General features: G+C 47.8%; 1 protein-coding gene across 1 annotated transcript in view; it reads left to right on the forward strand.

The window, feature by feature from the left end:
* Nucleotides 1-3,776: 3,776 nt before the first annotated feature.
* The window catches only part of NUP210 (nucleoporin 210), a 59,511-nt gene continuing 52,950 nt past the window's right edge, over nucleotides 3,777-10,337 (forward strand). The window contains exon 1 of the mRNA XM_027892537.1: nucleotides 3,777-3,939. Coding sequence (XP_027748338.1) covers nucleotides 3,788-3,939 — 152 coding nt within the window. The 5' untranslated portion in view covers nucleotides 3,777-3,787. The remainder of the gene's footprint in view (nucleotides 3,940-10,337) is intronic.

Consider the following 10,337-nt stretch of genomic DNA (forward strand, 5'->3'; position numbering starts at 1 on the left):
ATTCTCCCCCTTTTATTTTCATATTTCAGTAGAAACATTATCAGCACCTGGTGTTTTGTTATTTACTGCCCGTATTTTGATTGCCTCTTAAAATCTCTTGAAATCCATCCACAAATGGCTCAGCTGCTTGGAGAACAACCATTTACTGTTTGTCTTTCTCCCTCTCACAATTAAGCAGCTCATTAAAGCCCTCCCTCTGTGGCTCTGTAACCCTACTCTTTGTGACCAAGACATTTCCATTTGTGTTCTCTATCACACTTACTCAGGTGTCCATTGCTGTGCAGGGAAAGGTCTCATGTTCCTGCTGTGTCTGTCCCATTCCAGTTCTCCACCACACCAGGCAGCCACCCCGCTGACTGCAGGCGTTTGCACTGTTCTGGAGTGTGAGGAACGATGTGCTGACTCCATGTGGATCTCATCCCTGCAGCCTGAAGAAGGGAGAACCGATGCCAAGTGAGGCGCTGCTGTAACTCCTGCCGCGGTGTTGGTACCTCCCCTGAGCACACAGCTGCACTCTCTGCCTCCCAGCCTTCCCCCCTGCCATGCTGAGGCAGTGCTGCAAGGCACGACTTTCAGCTTCAACCAGCAGAAAACTCAGTTCATCGTTTTGCTGTGCCAAACGAGTGTTAAGGCAGGAGACACTGAGCTGCACATCAGTGACTCCTGCCTTGTTCTACTCTTACTGCTGCTGTGACAGATGTGCTGGATGTTTAAATGCTGTGCTTCACTGTCATGTTTCATCAGAAAGCTTTAATGTCTTAAGTGCACTTGCTGGTCCTTATGAAAATCGCTTAAGTCTAAGAAGTATTTGAGAACAACAGTAATTTTCCAGCTTCTCCTGCTTCTCCTGTACCCCCCCCACACACACACACCTGGTCCTGTAACCCTGGCACACCCACCTGCTTCTCCCTGTACCCCAGATGTGCCCTCAGGCCAAGGCTGTTTGTCGTGCCCAGCAGCTTTGCAGAGTTCATGTACCACCACCACGTTCCTCACCTCAGCTTCTTCACCTTTTGCTGCACTTCAGTCTGTTTTTTCTCTGGGACACAAAGAGCACAGGCAAAGAACTATTAGTTGAAGGGTACAAGGATAAAGAAAATTGATATTTTATAACCAAGAACCAAAGGCCACCAAGATGGTTAGAGGGCTGGAACCCTTCTCATACAAGGAAAGGCTGAGAATTGTGATTGTTCATCCTGGGGTGACCTAACTGTGGCCTTCAAGTCCCTGAAGGAAGAAACAGGGAGAGAGACTATTTCCAAGGTCATGCAGTGACAAAACAAGGGCAACGGCTTCACACTGCCAGAGAGCACATTTAGAGTATAGATTGGGAAGAAATTCTTCCCTGTGAGGGTGGGGAGGCCCTGGCACAGGTTGCCCAGAGAAGCTGTGGCTGCCCCATCCCTAGGAGTGTCCAAGGCCAGGTTGGACGGGGCTTGGAGCAACCTGGGCTGGTGGAAGGTGTTCCTGCCCGTGGCAGGAGGTGGAATGGGATGGAATTTAAGGTCCCTTCCAACCCAAGCCATGCTGTGACTCTGATAACAAATGAACTGCTGCTTAGCTTAGCTGTCAGCGTGTGTGTGTACCTGGCCAGCAGTGTGCCCAGGTGGCCAAGAAGGCTTTGTACCAAACATAATGTGGCCAGCAGGATGAGGGCAGTGCCCGTCCCCCTCTGCTGGGCTTTAGTGAAGCCGCTCCTCGAATTCTGGATTCCATTTTGGGCCCCTCACAAGGTAAGACACGGAGTGTGTCCAGGAAAGGGTCTGGAGCAGGAGTCCCATGAGGTGCTGGGGGTGTTTATGCTTGAGAAAAGGAGTTTTTTTTAAAAAGCAGCACCTTGGTGTTGGTGCCCCTGCAGCCCCCCTGAGGCGGGTGGGTCTTAGGACTGGGCTAAAGACATTTTCTCCCATCATTGACAGCACAGGATGGAAGGTACTATCTACCTCTTACCTCCTCAGTGGTAATTCTAAGTGTAGACACATTGTACTGATTGTGTCATGGGCTATTTTATCACATACCTCCCTAATAATCCCAGCTTTTGTGAATTTATCTTCATAACATGCCTATAAAGAAAGGCTACAGACGGATTGAGCAAAAAAGTTAATTAAAAAACAAACCCTCTGTATCTTCAGGAGGTGTAGGGGCTTCATTTGCCAGAGTTTTTAACACCATACATCTTTCTGGGCCCAGCTCCCACTGATTTAAATTGCAGCTGTGAAGTTCAGCTCTTCCCTAAATCAGACCACACAATTTCAGGATATGCAATCAGAAAATGAGTCATATACAGTCAGGAGCCGCAGGGAGAAGTGAACTGTCCAGCAGCACACAGTCCTCTGAGACAGAAAATGGAATAGTGTTGCTGAGGTACTGATAAATAAAACACTAGGTAAATAAATAGGGGGAAAAATGCTCTTAGGTAAATAAAATTCCTGTATAAGTTTACGTGCTTAGAACAGGTGAGAGCTGGTTAACTTCTGTACTACCTAAATTAGACCTGGGTAAACTTGCAGGTGGTGTCCCTGGACAGCAGCTGGTCTCAGCAGGATTTAACTTTTTACTCCAAAATGCTCATGCTCCTCCTGAAATCCATTCTCCTCTTGTATGTATGTACCATCCCTCTGCCACAGGTAAGGACGAGCAGATCCTCCACGCCATAATCAAACCTATCTAGTGAATGAAGTTAATTCCTCTAGCGTGTAATTCACCAGGAATGCTGAAAAGATCGCACCGTTAAACACCTGTTTGAAAGAGGACACATATGAACAAGGACAAATTAAGACTGCCCTACCAGCGTGATGTTGAACTTACAAAATATAATGGTCTTTTGAGAATAGTTTCAGGTGTGTTCAAACTTTCTAAAAGCGCAAATTATAAAACACACAGGAATTCCATCCTACTGAATCAAGTTTCTACCCGCAGAAGTCAGTGTTCAGCAAACACATCTGAAACAAACTGAACTGTACAGGGTATCTGTACTGCACACTAAGGTACTGTACAATACCAGCCACTGCAAAGCCCAATCGCCACCAGAATGTAAAACACACGTTTTGCAGTATGATTTCAAAATACAGAGCAAAAAAAAAAAAAAATTAAAGAGCTGTGATTCGCAAAATTCCATCCCAGGCTCTTAACAAATTATGATGGATTTGTCAGCGATGGTTAAAACTTCCCTCCTTTTTTTTTTTTTTTTCTTCTTCTTCTTCTTCTTCTTCCTAATTGTCCTGCTTGCCGTGCAGTTCTGAGCAACGTGCAGGGAAAGGTCAGTGTGGCTGATGAAATTTAGCTCCTCTGTGCCCCCAGAGCTGAGCAGCCTCAGGCCGAGGCTGGCTGTGGTACCCACCGCCCTCCCCACCCTTCCCCGCGCTTTGGCCTGACTACTAAGTTTCCTTGCCTAGGACACAAAAAAGCACAGGAAAATAAGTATTACCTGAAAGAGTGTAAGGATACAGAAGAAAAAAAAAAAAAAAAGATACTTTCTTATAAACAAGAACTAAGGGCAACGAAGATGATTAGAGAGCTGGAGCACCTCTCGTAGGAGGAAAGGCTGAGAGGCGGGACTGTTCAGCCCGAAGGAAAGGGGGGTGTTTTTTGTTAAAAAAAAAAGAACAGCCCCGGTTGTTGTTGCCCGGGGCGCTGCCCCGCGGCGGGCGGGCGGGCGGGCGGCCCGGGGGGCGGAGGGCGCGGGGCGGGCGGGCCCTGCCCCGCTCGAGGCCGCCCTGCCCGGCCGAGCGTCCCCGGGCGGCAGCACCGCGGCCTCCGTGCCCCACGCGGAGCTGCCGGCGTGCCCATGGCTCCCCCAGCGCTGCCGCCGCTGCTGCTGCTGCTGCTGCTGCACCTCGCCGCCTGCTCCAAGCTCAACACCCCCAAGGTGCTGCTCCCCTTCACCCGCGGCACCCGCGTCAACTTCACGCTGCAGGCCAGCGAGGGTTGCTACCGATGGTGAGTGCAGGTGCCGCCGCCCTTTGTCCGCTTCTCCCCCCCCGCCGGCACCTGCGGCGGCTCCTCGGCCCGCGGCGGGGCCTGAGGGCTCCCGGGGGAGCCGGGCCCTCCCTCACCGCCCTGACAGCTCTGCGGCCGGGCTGGGGGGTCCCGGCAGTGTGGGAGCGGACACGGGATAGCCCCTGAGGGGAAGGGCTGCTTTTCCGTGCAGCGGGCGTTAAACTCGTCGCAGAGGGGCAGCGCGTGGAGGCCGGGCCCTGAGGGAAGGTCCCTGCTGTGGGGGAGCTTCCCGCCATGGCTCCGTGCCCGGCATGTGCCTCACACCGTGTGCGCCCACACACACCCCGCACACCCTCCTGCCTCCCCCTGTGCCCTGCCCGCCCTGTGTCCACACACGGCCCTTGTGCCCACGCTGTTCCCCCACACCCGCTGTGCCCCCCGCAGCCCCAGCACCCAGCACTCGTGTGGTGCTAGTGAGGACATGAGGACGTGCCCCTTCCCTCGCTGTGGTCAGTAGTGAAGGTCTGACCGCTCGGAGCCCTGGGTGTGGACATAAAGGAGTCAGGGCTAAGCGGGGAGTCTCTCTGTGCTGCTCTTAGCGTAGGTAACAACACACGGAGCGCATCACCTGTGAACAGCAAAATCAAGTTTGAAAAGACGAAAGCTTTCCCGCTGTTCTTTCGGCGCTGAGCACATGGGATGTACTCTGGGAAGTTCTGGCTGGGAGTCCCGGTCCTGCCTGCACAGGGGGAGGCCGTGGTGGTGCTGAGGGCAGATCCCACACCTTGTGCCAATTTAGAAACTTCTCTGCAGTCTTCATGTTAGACAAGTGTTGCCACCTCCTTGTCCTTCCTCCCCAGAATGGTAACTTGGATCAGTAATGAGCGGGAGGCAGCCACCTGAAAAAGTGGCAGTAGAGATAAGTTTAAGGATGATACTTCCATGTGTGCCAGATGGATGCGTGTAGCAGTTTTGAGTTGTTTCTGTGGCTGGCACTTACTGAAATACATCTTACAGGGCCATGTCAGTTTATTTGCTTGGTGGTCCTACACTTCTCTAGGCTGGGTACAAACCTTTGGGGTGTGACATTTTACAGAGCTGAGGGTGCTTATGTGTAAGAGCAGTAATAAATTTTATCCAAAAGTCGACTGAATGTAAGTTACTAAATGAGCTGGAATTTAATTTTTAATGGACCATTTTACTGACACTCTCACAAGTGTGGGTTTCTTCTTTTTTTTTTCCCTAATGTAATCTTTAAAGGCAACTGAGTCTCTAAAAAGGTTTGGTTTATGTCATAAAGTACATTGTATAAAGCCAAAACCCAAACTGATCAAGCACTACTAAAATCTTGGAAGCGTGGACTGTCTGTCCTGGTTTGCCAGCGAGCTGCTGGCTGATGCTGGGCTGGCTGCAGCCATTCCCACGTGTGCCAGGCACTATCCAGCTGTCAGAACACCTTTGCAAATCTCGCTGAAATCTGTAGATGAAAAGAGAAATGAGTGTATTCTAGGGAAATACCGGATTTGGTCCACATTTGTATCTAATGCATATTCATCTCACTAATGAGGGCGATTTGTAGGCACTTTCAGCACGTGTTATACTGGTGCCAGGTGCCAGCAATGGCTCTATCCCTCATGCACACAAGCTTCCAACATCCTCTTCCATCCTCTCCCTCTGCCCTTCACAGATTCATTTTGGTTGAGAATTTTGGAAACTCTACTGAGCTCGTTCTCCGCGCGCCGTCATTTTCTGCGCCGGAGTCGTTAATGTGCATTTATTCACTTCTGCTTTGCACAGCCTGGCAGGATGTGGGTGGTAAAACTCAACGTGTGCTCAGCGAAGGCTCAGGACGAAGCAGGAGCTGTGTGTGTGTGGCTGAGCAGCAGCAGCAGAGCTCAGAGTTCTGGGGGGGTGTGCTCAAGTTGCATCTGGGGCTCTGTTTCCCTCCTCATCCTTGCCCCTTCAGGCCCTGAGCTGTGGGGGGTTGGAAAGCTGTGACTCGGAAGGACAGGCAGCTCTGACAAGGCTCTTGCTGACAAGGCTCCTGTGCCTTCCTGTCAGAGCTGTCAGTAAAGAGCTGTTACCGGAGGGGGGCTGGGAAACAGAAGAAGGGAGGAAGTCCCAAATGTAATGGCTTCAGAAGTGGTGACTTTTCCTCGTGTTTTCAAAGTGATGGGTGGGTTTGCACGCGTGAAAACGGGGCTTTGGAATGGGAAGATTCGGGGAGAGGAGTGTAATTCCATTGATTGTTGGTGAGTTTAGAGGTACCAATGAAAGCTGGGTTTGTGCAGCAGCACCTGACTTCAAAAGACAGTGTTTGAGGGCCTGCACTACTCATCTTAAACGTTCAGAATTCGTATCTGAGTGTCCAGTTTCATGAAAAATCAGTTTATGGCACGTTGTGACCTTATTTCTTTCCGCTGTCCCTTTGAGGCTTCAGGTTTTCCTCTGAAAGCAGGAGACTTTCGGAGTGCTTGTAGCAGGGTCTGAGAATTCCAGTGATTCCAAGGGAAAAGGTCAAGTTCTGTCACCATCCCAGCAGGTTGGGAGCAGTGATAAAGTTACAAGCGTGGCTCTGAAGCATTTTGTGATTTTCAAGATGCTCGTGCCTTCTGGAGTTTGGGTTGCCTTTATGTTCAGATTATTTTTTGGAAAAGCTTTGTTTTCAAAGCATAAGGTGTTTCCATCTGTAAATGTTGTACATGGTGCTATCTTCAGGGATAAAACACAGAGTATGTGGATATATTTAGCATTTAAATTACGTCTGTATTTATCTGTTGATTACTTTAATCCAGAAATTGCACCTGGAAGAATGAAAACATCCAGCAGCAGAATTCTCTCCTTGAAACCTGCGTTAGGAGGAGGGGAACACACACAAAACAAATAAACATTTTCCCCTGAGGTTCACAGCGTGGCTGGGTATTTATAGCAGAAATTACAGATATGTTTACATGTCTGTAACACGATTTCATACAGTGTAGAACTGAGATGCATGATGAGAGCTGGGGGAAAGTCTCAGTTTCAGGAGTGGGCTTTGAGACTTTCAACTGGTTGGTTTGAACCGTTGGAGGGAGAGGTTTTGTTGGGTGAAGTCATAGCTGTAGGAGGCTGTTCACAGGGGAAAATGGCCCTGAGCAACGCTGTTTGGTGCAAATATAGCGAGGAGGAGTTTATTGCCACCTGAAATAAGAGGTTTGTGTGTGCTGCTGGAGGTGGTGGTTGAGCTGTGTGATGCTCAGGTCCTTCAGAGAGCACACACCCCATATGCAGCTGGCAGAGCTCACTGCCCAGCTCCTTATCTTGGCATGGTTTTGACACTGCCTCGTAGATTGATCTCAGTGCTCCATGGGATGTATACAGTGGCTTGTGTGCTTTAAAAATGTGTACCAGTAGTGTTGGATTTTGGGAACTATCAGCACTGGCTTAACTCTGCTTCCTTTGAAGTTAATGTGTGTGCCAGCTGATCACCAGTGCAAAATCCCAGGAGCAGAAGCTGCATCCTTGGCTCACTCTGTGCTGTGTGATGTTTCCTTTTGCTTTTAAAGCAGAACTGGATAGAGGATTTTAATTTTTTTTTTCTTACTGCTTTTTATTTTCCCAGTACAGTAAGAAACATCCTAGGAGAGGATTGAGTGAACAATAGAGACATAATCTGCCAGTGGGTTGTTAAAAATCCTGAAGAGTGGAGGGAACTCTGCCAGGCTCCCTCTCTGCGTTTTCTTTGGAATGGGTTCAGTTCCCATGTCCTTGATTCTCTGAGAATCTATTTTTTATCATACAATTACTGTTGCCCAAATGCTGTTTTGCCACTTGTGTCACTTCTCGTTTTTCTGTTAGTCCCAAGAGTGACTAGAAATGAGGTTCCCAGTGTATTGGGCAATCCAATCTCACCAAGCTCTTGGAAACTTTCACTATCCAGTTTCCCTCTGGCTACATATCTGCCCTAATATCTAATACAAATTATGAAAGATCAAATCCATTGACAGTCCTGGTGCAGCTCCACAAAGGTGGATTTGTGCTGATTCACTCAGTTGAGTGTGAAGAGCTGGTAGAACAAGATAAAATCTGGAGCAATAAAAGTCACCAGAGGATTGCTAGGGAGGGAAACAGTATCAAGCGCCTGATCTTTGAACCAGCTGATAAATAAATTGAGCATAATCTAGGGAGGTATTGACATGTGGTATTACAGAGCTGTTGATAAAAAAATGCAGGCATGGGTCTGGGGAGATGTGTAGATACAATCTTGGCACAGGGTTGTGTGTCTGGGGGCGGGGAGGGGGGATGGAAACCGTGACTGGAACAGAAACCAGCGAGAGGAGTGGCGGCCTCTCTGCAAGTGCCATCAACTCCTCAGCGAGGAGGGCTTGATTGGAGGGAAAGAAATACTGGGACTTTTGTCAGCTTTTCCCCCCTCACCTCCTCACTCTTCTCTCTCGCGCTTCCTCCCTGCCTTGCTCTTTCTTACAGAGGCTGGCATGGGATCCAGAGCTGGTGCCAGAAATGCTTCCCATTGCTGGCTGCTGGGGATCTAATTTTGACCTGTGAGGGGCCCAGCTCTCAATCTGCCAGCCTGACGTGCTGCTGAAGAGCTGCTGTCATTGGAAGAGTCTCTGTCAGTTAAAGCCAGAGTTTCCTTTTCTTGCCCATCCATCCAGGACACAGCACTGATCCCAGAGTAGTGCCTCTGGAATATCCAGCCTGTTTGATTAGTGCCTTCTCCTTTCTGTGCTTGGCCCTGCATCCAAAACAGAATTTATTTAAACAGCTCTGGATGTTGCTGAATGATAGAGGGCTCAGCAGATGTGTAAATCATATACACCAGGTATGTCCTGGTGTAAAAACCAGGAGCCATGCAGATGGTTTTTAAGTGTAAATCTGTAGTAAACCAAGCCTCAGAAAGGCCCATTTCAGTAAAATTTTTATTAAAAAAGACATTCAGTTCATATTCTACCTCCTGTTTTAAAGTACTCTGAGAGGCCAAATAGTGTCTAATCTCAGGTTCACTCCTGCAGTGACAACTAAGAGTTAATTGGCATTCAGCTGTAAAAGCTTGGAGTTCCTTTATAATTGTGGAATGCCTGCAAGTTTACAGTTAAAATTTAATTTTTGTTGATCTTCTCCCTTTTTCTAATCTGAAAAGTGTCCTGTAATTAGAATGCAATTTTACAACACTGCTATTAGTGCAAACTGGAGTGGGTTTGTATTACAATTCATAGCCAGATATTAAAAGAACAAATACAAACCACAGTGAAACCCCTGTTGTGTTGTAAACCCAATCAGCTCCAGACTGTAAGAATGCAAACCCCTCAATAGCAGAAAATCGAATGGCAGAGAATATTAATGTAAAGAGCTAAATAAAAGTCAATCCCATACATATAATACTTACTAAAAAAAAAAAATACCTGCATGCAGAATAAGTCAGATCCACATGCTCAGATTCAAAAGCTGTCCAGCCAAGTACAGGGAAAGCCCTACTGGTTGTGAATGCTAATGTTGTTTAAAGAAGCTTGCTAAATGTTGGAAAACTGTTTTATGGCTGCATGAAAAGCTCCAGGAAAATAAGTAATTGTTCCCTTTTAATCTCTGTAGAGTGAAGTTAACTGTGCTAATAACATGGAACATGTTATTTTAGGAACAGTGTAAACCCTACTGTAAAAAATATACACATATTTGTGTACGTTTCTTTGGTATATAGAATAGAATATAACAAACATTTCTCAGGTTTAAGCTTCTAATTGGTGTTTAAATTGCTCATTGCATAGTGCTGTGGGCTGTTTTCTCCTTGATCAGATAAAATACTGTGAAATTTCTGGGTCAGCGGTTGCTTCTGTTGTTTCCAAATCCTTTAAAACTGCCCTTTAAGCAGAAACATTGTTGGGAGCTTAGGGTTGGAAGCAGGATTTGCAGTTTTATTCCAGTGGCCACAAGGAGCTTGGTCCATGCTCACCTGGGCTGCAGCTGTGAACTCTCCCTTAACTGGAGGTGTTGGGATGTGTTATTTTGTTCATGCACACCATTTTAGTTACCCAGAAATGTATTTCTTCTCTGGTGTGGTTGGTTGGTTCTGCCACAAAGAGAAGTAAGTGAAAATGTGCGTGGGGCTCCAGGCACGCATGGCACTGCTGTTAGCTTGGAGCTCCATCCTGCTCCTTGCAGGATTTTTCCCAGGTAGGTGGGAAGAAGAAAACTCTAAGCCAAGTCAGCTTCCCATCTTTCCCAGGGGTGGAAACCAGTGCCCGGTTAGGATTGCATTTACCAGAGAGCAGAGAGCACAGTGATTTCATCGGAGGGAGAGCAGTTCCCCAGCAGCTTCCTCACAGTCAGTGCTGCCTTTCATTGTCTGAATCCCTCAAAGGGCCCTTCATACTTCAGATAAACAGACTGTAAATATTTTTTTT

This window comes from Empidonax traillii, unplaced genomic scaffold (assembly GCF_003031625.1).
Source record: "Empidonax traillii isolate 1590-97213 ecotype Southwest subspecies unplaced genomic scaffold, ASM303162v1 scaffold356:size572493, whole genome shotgun sequence".
Classification (NCBI taxonomy): domain Eukaryota; kingdom Metazoa; phylum Chordata; class Aves; order Passeriformes; family Tyrannidae; genus Empidonax; species Empidonax traillii.